Source organism: Dicentrarchus labrax, unplaced genomic scaffold (assembly GCF_905237075.1).
Source record: "Dicentrarchus labrax unplaced genomic scaffold, dlabrax2021, whole genome shotgun sequence".
Lineage (NCBI taxonomy): Eukaryota > Metazoa > Chordata > Actinopteri > Moronidae > Dicentrarchus > Dicentrarchus labrax.
This window is the reverse complement of record NW_026136712.1, coordinates 9,529,271-9,545,405: the sequence shown is the minus strand read 5'-3', so window position 1 is coordinate 9,545,405 and position 16,135 is coordinate 9,529,271. Positions and strand designations below refer to the sequence as shown.

The following is a 16,135-nucleotide window of genomic DNA, read 5'->3' as shown; positions in this document are numbered from 1 at the left end:
TGTGTTGAAACACGAGAACAACCCGGACTCATTTTTGAGACGGACTCGAAACAAACGCAGAGTTGACGCTGGAGGGAGATTTGAGAGGCGCATGGAGAGCCGTCCACCTCCAACTTTTTTTTGACTTAGTGGTTAATTTACTTTTTGCTTTATCGCTAGACTTTACGTTTTGCCATCATGGAGGCGGACAGCGACATAAAATCGACGCCCAAAGGCTTCCAGTGCACTTTATGTAACGTCCACTTACCCAACCGTAAGTATCCTAAGCTAACTTAGCCACATGAGAGTCAATTAAACTTGAAGTTGACCTCGTTTTGTAAACCCCTCGAAACCTTTTCCAGCCTGGTGTATTACAGTATTTCTCGAAGAAAATCTTTGAGCTTTAAAGGAGCTCTCACTTCAAAAATGAACGCTTTTATGTCCGGTATTGCTAAAGTGTTACTGTACTATCTAAATATGTTTGATATACTACATACAGTCTGCTTGGTTTGTTAGCTAAACAAACTATGATATTTAAAAAAAAAAAAAATTCTGATGCAGCATTGTTCATATTTTAATTTCTTTTCAGTACCCAGCTTGGATCAGCATGTCAAAGGGCGGAAACATAAGACGCTGAGCACTGTGCGGACTACCAGGAAGACACAGGAGCAGCACAGTGTTTTTGTCAGTGGCATCAAGCCTGACATCTCTCAGACTGACGTGGTCGAGTACTTCCAGCAGTATGGGCCGGTGTCAGATGTTATCATGGATAAAGACAAGGTCAGTCAGCTGTTCACAGTGAGATACAGCTCATTTTTTAACTTTGTCTATAGCCTCAAAGTGAGTTTGTGTGTCCATACCAAGACGCACTGACGTTCATTTAGCAGTGTATGGGAAGTGACTGATGAACCCCGTTGTGATCTGACTGTGCTGTGTCACTCTGCGCTCACAGGGTGTGTACGCCATCGTCCAGTTCAATGAGACCGACGGCGTACAGGCAACCCTGTCCTGTGTTGAGCATCAGATGAAAGGCTTGAAGCTGCGCGTCAAACCTCGGGAAAAGAAGGAGTTCAAGTTGATTCCCAAGAAGAGGAACGACTTCCAGAACCTCCAGCAAATTCTCGACCGTCTCAAACCTCAGCTGTGTCAGTTGTTGTCTGTAAGTAACCTGTTGTCAAATATATGTATTAGATTACGTCTCAGTTTAGTTACATACTACAGTATATCTTATATTAACCATAAAATCCTGTTTTTTAATGTAAAGTGCAGCTTATAATATACTAACTAATGTTATTGGCACATACTGTTGGAAATTGGCAAAGGACGATGTGAGAATTTCATTTCACGATTATCTTAGCCAAAATAAAGTCATGTGAGGATATTCACAATTATCACAGTAATAGAAATGAAGTGTTTTTTATTGTGATATGCAAAAATATCGTTTATCATCCCATCCGTACAAGAAACTGATGTACCTTTGTCATTTACACTCACATGAAACGTATGCACCGACAAACCTCAGTCAGATACTGTTAGATTAATATACTGTATGTTTGGACTTTAGTTTGTCCGTGAGAATAAACCCCCTAATTACAACATGTATGTGTATTAACAAAGGTTGTTCTTTCCAGGTGGATGCACAGATGCAGTACATTGTAGAGCGATGTCAGCTGGGAGAAAACGAAAAGAAGGCCCGAGGCTTGCTGGTTCAACTCCTGCAAGAGGTTTTCGTAGAGTTTTTCCCAGGTGACCTTTGTAAACACACAGAGTCCGTTTATGAAGTCTTGTCTGACACAATGATAATTGGGCGAAAGATTGTCATGGCATATTGACTCTGTCACTTTGAATGCTCTGTTTGAATGGGTTGCAGACAGCCAGATTCTGCCGTTTGGTTCATCTGTCAACACCTTCGGCATCCACTCCTGTGACTTGGACTTGTTCCTGGACCTGGAAAACACAAAGGTGTTCCAAGCCCGAGCCAAGTCCACCGCAGAACAGGTCGGACAATCTACAGCCAAAATATAAAACAATGTAACTTCATAGGGGGGCACGCTGTGTGCTGAACCGTCCTCCTTCCCTCTTTCTTCAGACAGGGGAGGGAACGTCAGACGATGGCCACTCTGAGGACTCCATTCTGTCTGACATTGACCTGTCCACTGCCTCTCCAGCCGAGGTCCTGGACCTTGTGGCAGCAATCCTGAGACGCTGTGTCCCCAGTGTGCACAAAGTCCACGTGGTCGGCAGCGCTCGTCTCCCTGTAGTCAAGTTCCATCACCGCGAGCTTAACCTGCAGGGCGACATCACCATTAACAACAGGTCAGTTGATGGATCTTTTTAGATTTACTTGATGCTGTGTAGCATCAAAAGTCTTCAGATGTGGTGATAAATGTTTTCATCTTGTACAGGGAGCAGAATTACTGTATGCTTCTCCTGTCCTGTATCCCTCACTAGACTAGCAGTAAGGAACACCCGCTTCCTCCAGATTTGTTCAGGGATGGAGGACAGGCTGAGGCCTCTGGTGTACACCATTCGCTACTGGGCCAAGCAAAAGCAGCTGGCTGGTAAGATGAAATGACTTGCATCTTGGAGCATAGCATATGCTTTAGTTCTGTTTGTGATTAAAAACAGATCAAGTTCTTTAAACCTAAGATTAGTCTGTTGTATCAGGTGGTTTTAGGTAGTTATTGCATTTTTTGGACAACAGGTGTCAGTAGATCTTTACTTGCGCCTTATGATCACATTGGGCTCTGTCAGGACACACTGATTTGCAGTGCCTTTTAGTGCCTTGTTGTTAAAAAAAGTGCAGCTCCTTTTGTGCTGTGATATTGGAGTCTGTGTCTCCTGATATAGAATAAAAGAGAACACTAATTACCTTTACTCCTGGGGCATATCTCCCTTACTCCCTTTGATGGAACAGTAGCCTCCAAGCTGCCAATGCAGCTTTAAACAAGGCACTTGTGCAGAGTGATAAGTAAAGCATGATGGGATTGGTTGCGCGTAACTACTGTAATCCAAGTGATTGCATAAATAGTGTTGCCAAGTTCCAAAAAATAAATCGTCTTAAAAAATATGATGATTTTTTTTTTTTTATGAAAAAGTAACCTACTTACTTCACGGAAAATTATTTTTTGTACCATAAACCCAACAAAACTTGAGGGTTACCTACTGGTTTAACATTTAAACTAAAAGAAAACTGTGAAACACAGTCACAAAGAGTTTGTAAGTGGTAACATTGGCCGTTGCATGAGATGTCAACCGAGATTTGATTGGCAGATCCAGGGTTAGTTTGCTTGATGACATAATTGAAATTGTTAACATGAAATAATTAACAAAATGAGTGCTGTACCATTTCTTTAAAAAAAACCAACAACCTGGCTTTACACTGGTATAGATTCCCTTTAACATCAGTGTAATAGAGCTGTTGTTTTTTGTATGACTTAACCTTGATCTGGCCCTTTAGAACCAAAACACTGCCACAAAAGCCCCTCCATACCCATACAAAGATGTTTTATTTTGACTGTATCCTGTATATACACGTGCACAGGATTGCACTAATGATAGTTTCCTCTAGTCAACACTACCACACTTGCATTGTGATTTGTAGGTGATCCCAGTGGTGCCGGTCCCCTGCTCAACAACTACGCTCTGACACTGCTGATCATCTTCTTCCTGCAAAACTGTGAACCTCCTGTCCTCCCCACAGTGGACAAGCTCAAAGACATGGCCTGTAAGTGCTGCATTGCTCCTACGTCCATTTTTGTATTCCTATCCTAACTAACCATTGTACTACTTTCTCTAAGGCTTGTTCGTGCGATCTCTTAACTGCACAAACTTGTCAAACTGTTTGTTTCAGTCTGAAAGCTGCCCGTTCATTAGGAAGTGTGCGTTTCTGAGGTTTCATCATTAGCCCCTAAAGTTGCCATATAAGGCCACTGCTTCCACTCCGGTAACACTTTTTGTCAATTGAACGTGTCCGCACAGAGAGTAAAAAGAAGGCTTTCACACTGCAGAGCTTCTCCTCCTCCTGTCACAAATCAGTGGATTCCAAGTTCAGCAGCATCGGTGGTCATATTACTGAAACAAGAAGAAAATATTAATATTGCAGCTGTCAGGGACGTGTCATCAGTACAGTGTACAGCGACAAAAATAACGAGGGAATGAACCTCACTGGGATGTGACATTAACGTGGATCTTATATGGGAGAATGTTATAGCCTACAGTAGGTGACGTTACACTCATGTACAACTGAGGATGATCAGAGACAGAGCTGCGTAAAGTCCCTGAGGCAGCTGCTGGAGTGAGAGGATTCTTCAACAACGACTGTAATGTATAAGTCGCTGTGACAAAATATAGCAATGAAAATCATAAAATCTGGAAAAGTACGTAAATTGGCAGCCATGTTGATGATATGGTGGAGTATTAATTTTGCATCAAGGTTGTCTTAGTTATATATTTTTTAGTGTTGTCAAAATTAACGTTTTAATTCTTTTTGCTATTAATTTGAAGTATTTAACATGTAAAAAAACAACTACTGTAATTAATGCAGCTGCACCTATGACAATGCGTGCTGCTAACCCTGAACCATCCTTCTGTAAGATTGACGGACAGAGTATTAAGTGGAAAGTTGCACATTAAAAAGGTGCCTGATGGGTCTTTGGAGAAAACAGAAGTAATCTGCACAGTTTGCGAAGCCTAATTTGATTACCACAGAAGTCATATGTGTTTGACATATTACCTCAAAGTGTCATTTCAGTTATATGCTATTTGTTCACCTATTTATGTATCTTTTTGTGTTCACGTCTTTGCAGGTGAGGAGGAAGAGTGTGTGATTGAGGGCTGGGACTGCACCTTCCCTAGTCAGCCTATTGCGGTGCCCCCCAGTAAGAATAAACAAGACCTCTGTAAGTGAGAGTAATTAAAGGGAAAATGAATCGTGTGATTTGTTGGTCAGATATAACCTAGCTTCTTCATGATTTAAGTACCCTTTAATACATTGCCAGCATTAGCACTCTTAATAAACATGTATGTTTTCTCTATCTAGGCACCCTGCTCGCTGGCTTCTTCTCCTTCTATGCTAAGTTTGATTTTGCCAGTGGTGTCATATCTGTCAGGGATGGGCGTGTGCTCCCAATCACTGATTTCCTCAGCCAGAATAAAAAGGAGGAGGCCATGCAAGAGGAAAAGCCCACCAAGGCCCATCACCGCGGTCCCAAACTGGGCCCCCTAAATCTCTTAGACCCCTTTGAGCTCTCCCACAATGTAGCTGGAAACCTGAATGAACGCTCGCAGCGCAACTTCCAGAGGGAGTGCCAGGAGGCTGACAAGTACTGCCGCAGCCTGCAGTACCAGCGCAAATCCACCAAGGGCAAGTCATGGGGGCTGGTGCGCTTGCTGACCCCCCACGGTGAGGTCCCACATACTAAAAGAGAGCAGCTGACCATCAGCATCCCCTTCAAATCAGCGTCGCTCACTGAAGTGCTGCGTACTCAGCTGCACATGGCGGGGGATGGTTTCCGACTGCTGTGGTTTCAGAAGGTTTGCTCTGCTGTGGAGGGCGTCTTCCAAGGTGTTCTCGGGTGCCGCGTCACTCCCTCCACAGACGCCGTCTTTGGTGAGGATTCAGCTGCCGATGCTGCTGATGAAATGGAAACTCCCTCGGCTTCCCTCAACACATCAACCAATGACAGCTTTGACAGCGTTGAATCCCAGAACGAAGCCAGCCCTCTGGGTCCAGCTGTGGTCGGTGCCAAGAGGCGACTATCCTCTGGCAGTGATGCTTCTGTGTCGCCTCAAGGCAAAAAGCCAAGACTGGCAAAAAGGGGCAAGCCTGGATTGCCTCACTGGATGTGTGTGCAAAAGCACATGGTGTGGGCCGGCAGGAGGAAAGTGAGACGGGAGCTGATCAAAGATAGTGACTCGAGGCCTGAGGGCAGCTGCATGGACCTGGAGTCCCAGGTCACAGCTCACATTATTGAAAAAGAGCCAGAGCTCAAGGAACCCCTGGAGTTCAAGGTTCAGCCTCAGATAGTGGGCGAGACAGAAAGCACAAAGGCAGTGCTCACGTTGGAGCCAACCAGTGACAAGACAGGAGTTTTTCAGGACTTCTTTCATTTCCTGGAAGCCTTCTTGCCTAAGATGGTAGATACATTGCTAGAGAAAGAAGCAGGGAGTGCTTAGAAGGGACTGATTTCAGATATCTCTGTTGGATCCAAGAAGTTTTCTTTCTTTTTTTTTTGGTTTTGATTCAAAGATGGCATTACTGCTACTTGTGTTAACCCTTGAGAGTGGGACATGAAGGAGTGTTACCATTGCTTTGTTAACTAAGCACTGATTATTAAATTTGTAAATATGGGCTTTGTCAGAGGTTTGTAATGTGTTCAATGTATACAATATATTTGTAGTTATGAGTTTGTTTCAGAATAAGATTTCCTGATTAGCCTACTTTTTATGTTTAAGATGTAGCTTGGTTTTAGTACATTTCTGTTAAAAATAATGCTCTAAAATGATGAAACTTTAAAGGGTAAATTCAGTGGCAGACATTTGGGGTACCCAGCATCTGATGCTGACTTCAAATGAATAAAAAAAAGTCTTTGTAAAACCCAGTCTCATTCTGTTTACACTATATAACATTCTAATGCTATACACATATAGTTGTGATTAGTCAGGACCATAAAACATTTCTTTTGCCCTTCAAGTCCCTTTTTCATCAAGAATTAATAATTGTAATTTTTTAGGAATGGGGTCGGTGCTTTGGTTCAACTTGTGACATGGGCTGCCAGAAAGGGGCCATTGAGTGGAGCTTTTATCCAGTCGGGTCTTTTCTTATATGACTGAGACAGATGAGAGTAATTACTGCTACAGGCAGACTGCTTTATTATAGCTGGACAAGCAGGAGCTGAGGGATGCACAGAGCTCCCCTGTGCTGATTAACATCGTTCATCTCACTTTTAAAGGGAAATACAGATGGCCTGCAGGTTAGATGGAGCTATGGAGGATGGAGATGGCTGTGATGATGAAGATGTTCGAGATGGCTTACTACATGTTAATCTGATGCTGGTTTGCAGTACTGAGAGGATGCTTGTTGTGGCCATGATATTAAGATAAAACTATGTGTTACATGACCCAAGGGCTCAATAAATTTGTGGTCCAGCAGAAATCGCATCACTTATTCTTTGGTAGAAATCAGAAAATGGCAAGAAGGTGTAAGTATATTTTGGCCTAAAGTGTTACTTATGGTTAATATTTGTCGGACTGTTGTCAGAAATGCTGATAATACATTATGACGCCACTTAAACCACTTAATATAATCCAAATATTAATTTTTGCACAAGTCTGGGAATGCCAATGTAGCCTTGTTCCAGACAGTTTGTTTTGGAGATAACTATTTGATGGATTGCGATAACATTTTGTACATCCATGTTCCTTAGAGGATGACGTATCAAAAACGTATTATATACACTATAGTCAATTGCAAAAGGGGTCCCCTGGCCATAAGCTAATGCTATTTGAAGGGGTCTTGGCATTGGAAAAGTTTAAGATCTGCTCTACTAGGTGAATTAGGACCAAATGTTATACGTTATATATAAGTCATGGTTCCCAGAGGATGGATTCTAATTAGCTTTACGGTTATGAGTTTAATTATATTATTAGATGGAGGAGCATGACATTTTTAACACACATTCATGTTTTAATTTGTTTATGACTAATTTGCAAATGTTACCATGCTAACACTAAAATAAGATGGTGAACATGGCAAACATTATACCTTCACAGAGCTGCTTTTGTTTTGTTTGTTTGTTTGTTTCTCGTTCATGTGTTCATTTTCTGAGATTTTGATGGTATATCACTTGAACATCAGCCATTTTCTTTCACCTACACTTCAGGCTACTCCAATATCACCATCCCTTGTTGTTCAAAGGTGCTCCTGATATATGGCCTCTCACACACAACTCTAAGCCAGAGAATCAAAGTGATTGATATCTGAACTTGGGGGGGTGTTTGCTGTTGGCCTAAAATAAAAATCCCTGGTTATTCTGACTCATGCAAGCTATTTTCCTCAAGTTTCCCTTCACCAAAAAAAGCAATCTATTGTAAAATCTTTGTTAAGATAGACAGTAACACATATGTATGTAGTCCTGGAAAACAATGAGAAATGGTTTAATTAGGGTATTGATGACTACACCGGTTCAGTTACATGTGTCTCAACTGCTGTAATTAACTATAAGAATTGATTGTGGTGAGCATTTGTATGTATGCTGCATCTGTAGGACCGTGGAGCCTATTCCTTATTTAGAGTTCCCCAGAAATGAGAGAAACACGCAAATTTCATGTTTTGTGTAATTGGTGTCCATTGGGAAGAGATCCTGAGTCAACCCTCCTGAGACCTGAAATCTCCTCACCTTGCGGGCAGAATCGGCTATTTACAGCTTCTGTCCAGTCCGCTGTGACTCATGAACGCATTGAGTCACATCTAGTACAACTTCATCTTGTTTGGTAGTGTGACGCTTTAACTTTACGGAATATCTACTCATAATCAGATGCCTAGAATATAGAGGGAGAGAGAGAGTGAGTGAGTAAGACTTCATCGTCATCATTTCGATACATAAATAGCACTCTGACTTCCCTAATTTGTAGTGACTTTGAGAGCAAGCTCTGAATCAAACCATCAACCTTTCCGAGCCCCCCTAACACCTGTCTCCCCATCCATCAGAGTTACCTGAAGCTGCCATCGCCAGCTTGCTCATAAACACATCAGTCGGTGGGATATTGCTGTAATTGGTCAGCTCTGCTTTCCAGAAAAGACAAATGGTGTAAGTGATGCCGCTGTCGGCGGAGTATCTTCGGTCCTCTGGGGGAAACAGAATAGCATGAGGCATCGTTGCTGTGTTGGAAACCAAATGAGAATTTGGCTCTTGCACTCATTGTTTACATGACTCTGCTGTTACGAGGAGGCCAATTCTGTGTGAGTGTGTTTATTCCTCCCAACAAAGACAGAAAGGTCTGTAACATGAAGGTTAAACAGGGATATTTCATTGTTTGCTCACTAGTCCTCTCCAGTGCTTCTGGCTAACACTCCTCTTTTAGAGCCATAGATATGGTCATGAATTATTGCACTGTGGCAGTGGGCAGCCATCAACCCCTCATTTTGTCTCCTGAGCTGTGCAAACAGACCTGGCTGCCTGAAAAGCACTCTGTTCATATTAGTGGCTCTCCCACTCTAGAGATAAGGCTAAATAAAAACACATAACCATTTCCCCCTTTCTGTCTATGATGGCAGGAAGGAGTCAGACATTCTCCTGAGGGATTGCTCTTACACCAGAATTGACTTTTGTACGCGTGCATGTGTGTAATCTTCCTTTTGTATATGGACTAGGCTGCATGTGTCATGCAAATGGAAATGGTGGAGACAGGTTGAGGAGAAAAGCTTTTAGAGCTCCGTCTGTGGAGCACAGGTATGCCTATAGTAAGTAGATTTCCAACATTGTGATTTGTTCCAAGTTATTGCTCTCAGCTAGAAAAGGGTTATGTCAGCTTTCTTTGTCTTGCTTGACAAAGTCATAGAGACGTCATTAGCAGTAGCGTCAGATGGAAAAGTTGGCAAAACTGAACAAGATGAGATAAAAAGTTTTGAAAATCAGTAGCCTCATACAGTTCCTATTATCTCGACCTTGATGGCAACTCAAACACTTCTCCTGTCTGTAGAAGCCCAAACTGCTCTTCAGGAGTGCATTAACTGGGGTTTATTGGACTGTGAAAACTTTAACTGTCTGCCCTTTCCCTTATCTGGGGGCTGTGCCCCTCTGTGTTTACCTACAAACACTGGAGATAGCTAATGAGTTTTTCTTGTGCAAATTGTTGTTTCTTGCCATTGGCTTTTATGGCCTGCAGAGTGAACGCAGAGAGGTTGGTTACTGGAGTAGAATTAACTAAATGTTCAGGATAGCCACCGTTAGCTGTGGGAAATCGGTGATTACAGCCGAGAGGACACATATCAGTTCCCCTTGAACGGAAGATGATTTATTCATGATTTAATCACTTTTAGCTCTTTATTTCTTTCAGTGCCAACTCATCAGATTGTAAAAGCCACGATTTTCCAATTTAGGTTCCATTTTGCTATTTTGGCATCAAAAAAAAACTCAGGACAATAATTGTCCCTCAATATCAGTTTGAATTATGGTACAATAATTGCTCTGAAATGGTCAGTGCAATCAATGTGTAATACCACAATCCACTTAAACCCTTTATGGTATGGTCATACACACCTTAACTGCTAGGTTATTGTCAACAACAGCTGCGGCTCCACAGAGACTGTCAGTGGGAATTTATGCCCAAATCAAGTTGTGCTTTTGACAAGAGCTTAGGGACAAACAAAGGAAAAAACCTTTGTTTTATTTACAACTCTATAAACAGCACATGAGAAATGTTGTCACTGACGTCCCCGGGGAGGGTCTGCTGATATGTTTTATGGCACCGACATTTCCATCCATGATCTTATACATTGCTGATCCTACTCTTATACAGCAAGACTGTAAAATATTATTAAAGCTTCCTTTTTGCTCTTTATAACACTCTATCTACATTTGTACAATATGTTGCAAATGAATGAATGAACACTGTAACACCCATTCATTTTCTTCACAGTACAAATACATAAAACAATCTACACCTACTTGCTACTGTTACATTAACATTAGCAAGTATATTAATTGTTTATTTGTTTTATTGCAGAGAGAAGTTTATTACCACTCCTATACATCTTCTCATCTCAACTCTCCACTATTAAGCAAAGTTTATTCCCCAAAATGTCAAACTATTATCACAGATTTTCACAAAACAATAAATAAATGATATGAGTTTCACATCTGGCATAAAATCGGATGCACATCTCTATCTTTTATGCAAACATATGGGCAGAAACCCCTCAACATGTGTGTACACAAACACACACACACACACACACACACACACACACACACACTTAAAAGAGATCACTGCCCCTGCACTGTTGGATAAGGGACAACTTCAGGCGTCATGAACTGAACAGCAGACCGTGAAGATCCAAGATAAACAGGAGCCACTGCATCGGTCATATGTGCGACCGATTACATTTGTCAGCTCTTGGGACCTGAAAGGTATTTGTGTACACAATGTCTTTGTGCGAGTATGTTCTCATGTCACATCAGCATCAGCAGTGCACACCCACCCTCAGAGTCTCTGTGGTGGTGATACGGATTGAAAAGGCAACATAATAAAAATGATATTTAATGCAGCAACACCTCAGTGAACCGCTCAGTTCAGTCATAGGAGAATTAGTGCAGTCAAAATGTGCGTGTGCAAGACAATGGCATTATTGATCTGTGCATGCCGTAGCTTGACCTCTACCTCCAGACCACATTAATGGTTTCATCACCATCTGAATAATAGATGCAGGAGTGATGAATGCGTAGAAAGCCAAAGGTAAAGGGGCTACTGATTAGACAAGTTAAGCTACATCATTCCTGGATAAGACGCACTTAATATTAATGAAATAACACAAATTAATTTACATTTGTCCAGTGCTTCACAAAGTTGGGGACAATTTGTCCGTCTTCATTCTTATCTATATAATGGAATGTAATTTTGGTGGCTACACAGAGATGAATGTGTTTTTTCATTAATTACCCACGCACTGAATAGATTGGAGTCAATAAAACAATTGGATGACTCTGATTACAACTGCACAGTAAGAAATTCACCCTAATTAATTACACACACACACACACACACACACACACACACATATATATATATATATATATATATATATAAAAAGCGACAACAAATTAATTTGCCTACTATTCACGGTGGCATTAATGGCATGTGAATATTGGATATAGCACTACATTTAAAGGGCGCTTGGCATTTTCCCTTTTCTTTTTGCAGAATTGAAGAAGAAAGCTCACTAATACAGTAACGTTTCTTACTGAATGGGTTGTACATTATATAGATTTTTATAAAGTTGATATTGTGTGTTAAAATATCTTCTTCAAAGTAAGACTTTTTGAATAGTTGTTGGAGGGGGGGAGCGGGGTAGAGAGAGAGAGAGAGAGAGAGAGAGAGAGAGAGAGAGAGAGAGAGAGAACAATCAAAATGTAATCAACAACCTGTTGTATTGTCTGTAATTTGTTGGTGTTGTTATAAAAATAAGAAAATACAGAAGTTCTTGCTACCAATATTGCAGCAGGTCTGATTGTTGATTGTGCTTTCTGAAGTGCTGTGCAGGCCATCATTTCAGGTGTGAAGGGCCAGTTGTATTATTCTCTGATTGTTGTCATGTTGTGCTCTCTCCATTCTGGGCCATTTCGAGGTGAACAGTTGGTCTCGTCCTCTGTAAGCCTGCTGAGTGCTGAGAGAAAGGACCTCACTGTGGATGGGTGCAGGTTTATATCTATTCTTCTGAAAATACTGTGTGCCTTCCACAATGTGCTGAGGTTCGCTGCGCATCGCTTCCACCCCCTTGCACCCCAAAAAGTTTCACCTACAGGACTGTTACATCACATATCGCTAGGAAGCACATCCCATACAATGAATGAACCAGTAAACCTTAAGACTCGGTTTACACGTGGTGCTTACTGTGCTGAAGCTGCCTTTAACCTATGTGGACCATGGCTTGAACTCATTAAACATGGCGGGGGAATACATTATGGTCTCTTGGCGCTGTCCGTGGTGCTGATCGGACAGCATCCAAAGGAAATCCAGCAGGGTTCCGTTTATCAATACATTTTTAATCGTGTGTTGCAACCTTTTATAACAAGGTGAAATCGATCACTCTTACATTTTCAAGTTTCAAGCAACATAAAACCCCAACTGCAAAATCCAAGCTCAATACTGAACTGAATTCAGCTAAAAGTCAAATATTGAAACTAGTTTAAATGTTTTGCAGAGATAATGACGCTGCTGAAGCGAGGGGTGTGGTTAAACAGTTCCTCAGTGCGCATCAGGTATCCATCCCACACTATATAACCCTGTGAACCAGGAGGACCGCAGCAAGACAGGCGCACCACCGGAGTGACTACATCAGGAGACAACTGTCAAAAAGTAAGTTATCTTACTTCTCTGTTACTTTAGTTTAATGCATCTTGATTTTTACTCTAGAAAGATTTTTGCCTGTAATTTATCATTGAATTAATGTGAATTACTGTATTTTCATATGATATTAGAAATACTTTAAAGGCACTTTAAAACGTGTGGAATGCAACAGAACCTTAAACACTACAACATCATATTTCGACTTCAACAAAAGTTTAACAGGCAACAAAAATGTCAAGTTTCAGTGTAATCCAAAGCATGGTCTTCCTCCTTCTCCTCAGATGGCCAACATGCTGAGATCGTGGATGATGCTTGCGGCGCTCGCCGTCTGCCTGTTGGTGTGTTTGAGCAGCTTCGCGGACGCCTACCCTCCCAAACCGGAGAGCCCGGGGAGCAACGCCTCACCGGAGGACTGGGCCAAATACCACGCAGCTGTCAGGCATTACGTCAACCTCATCACCAGACAGAGGTGAGTCAGGTTTACCAAAACTAATTTCAAAATGTTTTTTGTTATGTTTTTTAACCAGCAGGAATTCCTCCAGTAGATTCATAGAGTGCAGCAGTGGGGGAGGAAGTGTTCAGACTCTTTACTTAAGTTAAAGTTTTAATACCACACTGCAAAAATACTCCTTTACAAGTAAATCGGAGGAATCTTATAAGCTTTTTGAATGTTTTGTATGCAAAAATATTTCAAAAATAGTAAAAAGTACTATAATAGTAATATTTCCCTCTGAGTAAAGTAGATGTAGAAAGTGGCATGAAAAGAAAATACTCAAGTAAAGTTCCTCAAATTTGTACTTAAGTACTTGAGTAAATGTTGTTACATTCCACCACATTTGTCAGACTTGATTTAACACCATTTTAAAGTTTTGATAATCAAAAACCCTAAAACACATCAGGTTTGTCATTATAATTAACCCTTCAATCCACATCTATATCACCGGGAAACTCTGGAAAAGAATGACTAATAGCTGAAAAACCTGCAGATATTTGGTATCTTTTCGTCATCTGGCTGGGTCAGACAGGTAGTCCACCCCCCTCAATGTGAGGGATTAAGTCTCCAGCTCAAGGACAGGTTAGCAAGGATAGCCACATGGGGGATCGAGCCCTCACAGCTGTGGTGTGGCTTCACTCATATAAGGCCTGTTTTCCACCCAACATTAAGACTTTTCAGATGCTCCTTTTGCAAGTCAAGGAGGACTCCTTATGCTCACATTGGAATGCACTGATGTGCTGAAGTGACAGGAGTCTGGTTTTCCTCAGATAGGTATGTAAAGATCAGACCAGATATAAGCCTGCAAAGTGTCCCCAAATCATGTAACAGACGTACTGCGACACCAGACATCCTAATGCTTTCCTTTTGCTTCTTACTGGGTGAAAATCAAAACCTGAATATTTAATACTTAAATGGCAGCAGGTTTTTTTTTTTTTTTTTCATGTTTGAAAGGCACATAAAATATACAATACATTATCCCTGATGTGCGGTGATGATTTCTTGATAAAAGCATGTATAATACCAAGGAATTAATTCAGTTTTCCTGTAATGGGAGGTGAGTCTCATCGTTTGCCCTCCTGGTCTGTAATTAAAGAGGTTGGATCTATCATTGCACTCAAAGGACTCACTGTGGAGCCCCTAATGCCTCAAACAAAGGCAGGTTTACTCTTCAGTGGCCAGGACATTGATTTTAGTAAAGACACTTCAAAAGACAAAGTCGGAGGAGCTTGTTGTGTTTGCCTTGCTGGACACTGGGCTCTGAACCTGAAAATTCTCCTTTCTCTCAGATAAATACTCGGCTGATGTGTGATTGGACCGCCGAGACCGAACAGAGACGTTTTACTGATAAAAACTCAACAGGGCGTGTGTGCAGCTAACTTAGCCTTGTTCACAGCTTGATCCCAGAGTTGAAATTCATAGCGAGGCTGGCGCGGGTCACACCAGAGCACCCAGTGAATTGCTGGCTGAGTGACTGCTGGTGTAAAAGCGAGAGAAGGGACTGACATGAATGAGAATCTCCAACTGATACCGTTTATGTTGGTTGATTTTCTCCAGGTATGGGAAGAGGTCGACCCCTGAGCAGGCGGTGGCGTGGTTGCTGTTTGGGGCCGATTCAAGCCAAGACGCTGAACCACGGTGAGAGAAACAAACAAGAATACATGTCTGGTTGAATCACTTTGGGCTTGTAAAGGTTGATGCTGACAGCAATAATTTTATACTGAAGTTGACAGTTGAAGATGGTAGAAAAGCCACTGAAATAACTGAGCAAAGGAATACATAAACTGTGCAAAAAACCAATGTTTCAGGATTTACAAAAAAATTTAACCCCCTTACGAGTATGGGAAGGGGAAAGGTCTGACCGGCCCCCACTATATTATGATATGAGAGATAACTGGCTTGTCAAACAAATAAAGGACGATCTTTCAGTTTAATGAGAGAGTACCTAAAATGTAATTATGTTTCATATTCCAATAACACAGCCCTGCCAATATATTGTTAAATTGTTTTCATTGCTGTAAGCCTTACAGCAGAAGGATTACATTGCTGTTGTAATTTCACTCTTCAAGTGAGTATTAATTAGCATTTTATTTCACTGTGGATTTACACATCTTACTGGTCTTCATCATAATGTTACAATCATATGTTTTGAAAGCTGAGCTGGTAATCTGTCAGCACTGGTGTCCTCCACATATCAGGAGTAAGTGTAAATTTTTAATTAATTAACGGGTTTTCTCTCTTCTCTTACAGCTTGGACTATAGCGATCAGTGGTAAATCAGCCCAGTGTTAACTATTCCCCACACTCCCCCCTAATCCTTCGATTCACCAACAATCAAACAAGACTGAGACTGTCAAGAGAAAACCTGCACTGGACTTTGTGACTCTCAAATTTATTTAATGTGCATGCAAATCTCAATCTCTCTCCCTCTCCCTCTCTCTCTCTCTCTCTCTCTGTTTGTCTTCCTCTCTCGGTATATCTATTAGTTCTTTGGCCAAATGTGTAAATAATTTGTACCAAAATCAATCACTTTACAGTAAAGAATTGAATGGAATAAAAGTATTAAATAGACACATATACATGCTTTGGTATTCTT

General features: G+C 41.3%; 2 protein-coding genes across 2 annotated transcripts; both read left to right on the top strand.

The window, feature by feature from the left end:
• Positions 1 to 33: 33 nt before the first annotated feature.
• tut1 (terminal uridylyl transferase 1, U6 snRNA-specific) lies at positions 34 to 6,577 on the top strand. Its single transcript, XM_051417626.1, has 10 exons — positions 34 to 253; positions 569 to 759; positions 932 to 1,138; positions 1,611 to 1,725; positions 1,850 to 1,977; positions 2,069 to 2,295; positions 2,431 to 2,540; positions 3,584 to 3,706; positions 4,788 to 4,880; positions 5,021 to 6,577. Exons 1-10 carry the CDS (start codon positions 178 to 180, stop codon positions 6,154 to 6,156), a joined length of 2,406 nt encoding a protein of 801 aa, XP_051273586.1. The 5' UTR covers positions 34 to 177; the 3' UTR covers positions 6,157 to 6,577.
• A 6,422-nt stretch (positions 6,578 to 12,999) lies between these two features.
• Positions 13,000 to 16,112, top strand: pyyb (peptide YYb). The gene is made up of 4 exons (XM_051417804.1): positions 13,000 to 13,056; positions 13,329 to 13,516; positions 15,098 to 15,178; positions 15,791 to 16,112. The coding sequence occupies exons 2-4, from the start codon at positions 13,329 to 13,331 to the stop codon at positions 15,813 to 15,815; spliced, it is 294 nt and encodes a 97-aa protein (XP_051273764.1). The 5' UTR covers positions 13,000 to 13,056; the 3' UTR covers positions 15,816 to 16,112.
• The last annotated feature ends 23 nt before the right edge of the window (positions 16,113 to 16,135 follow it).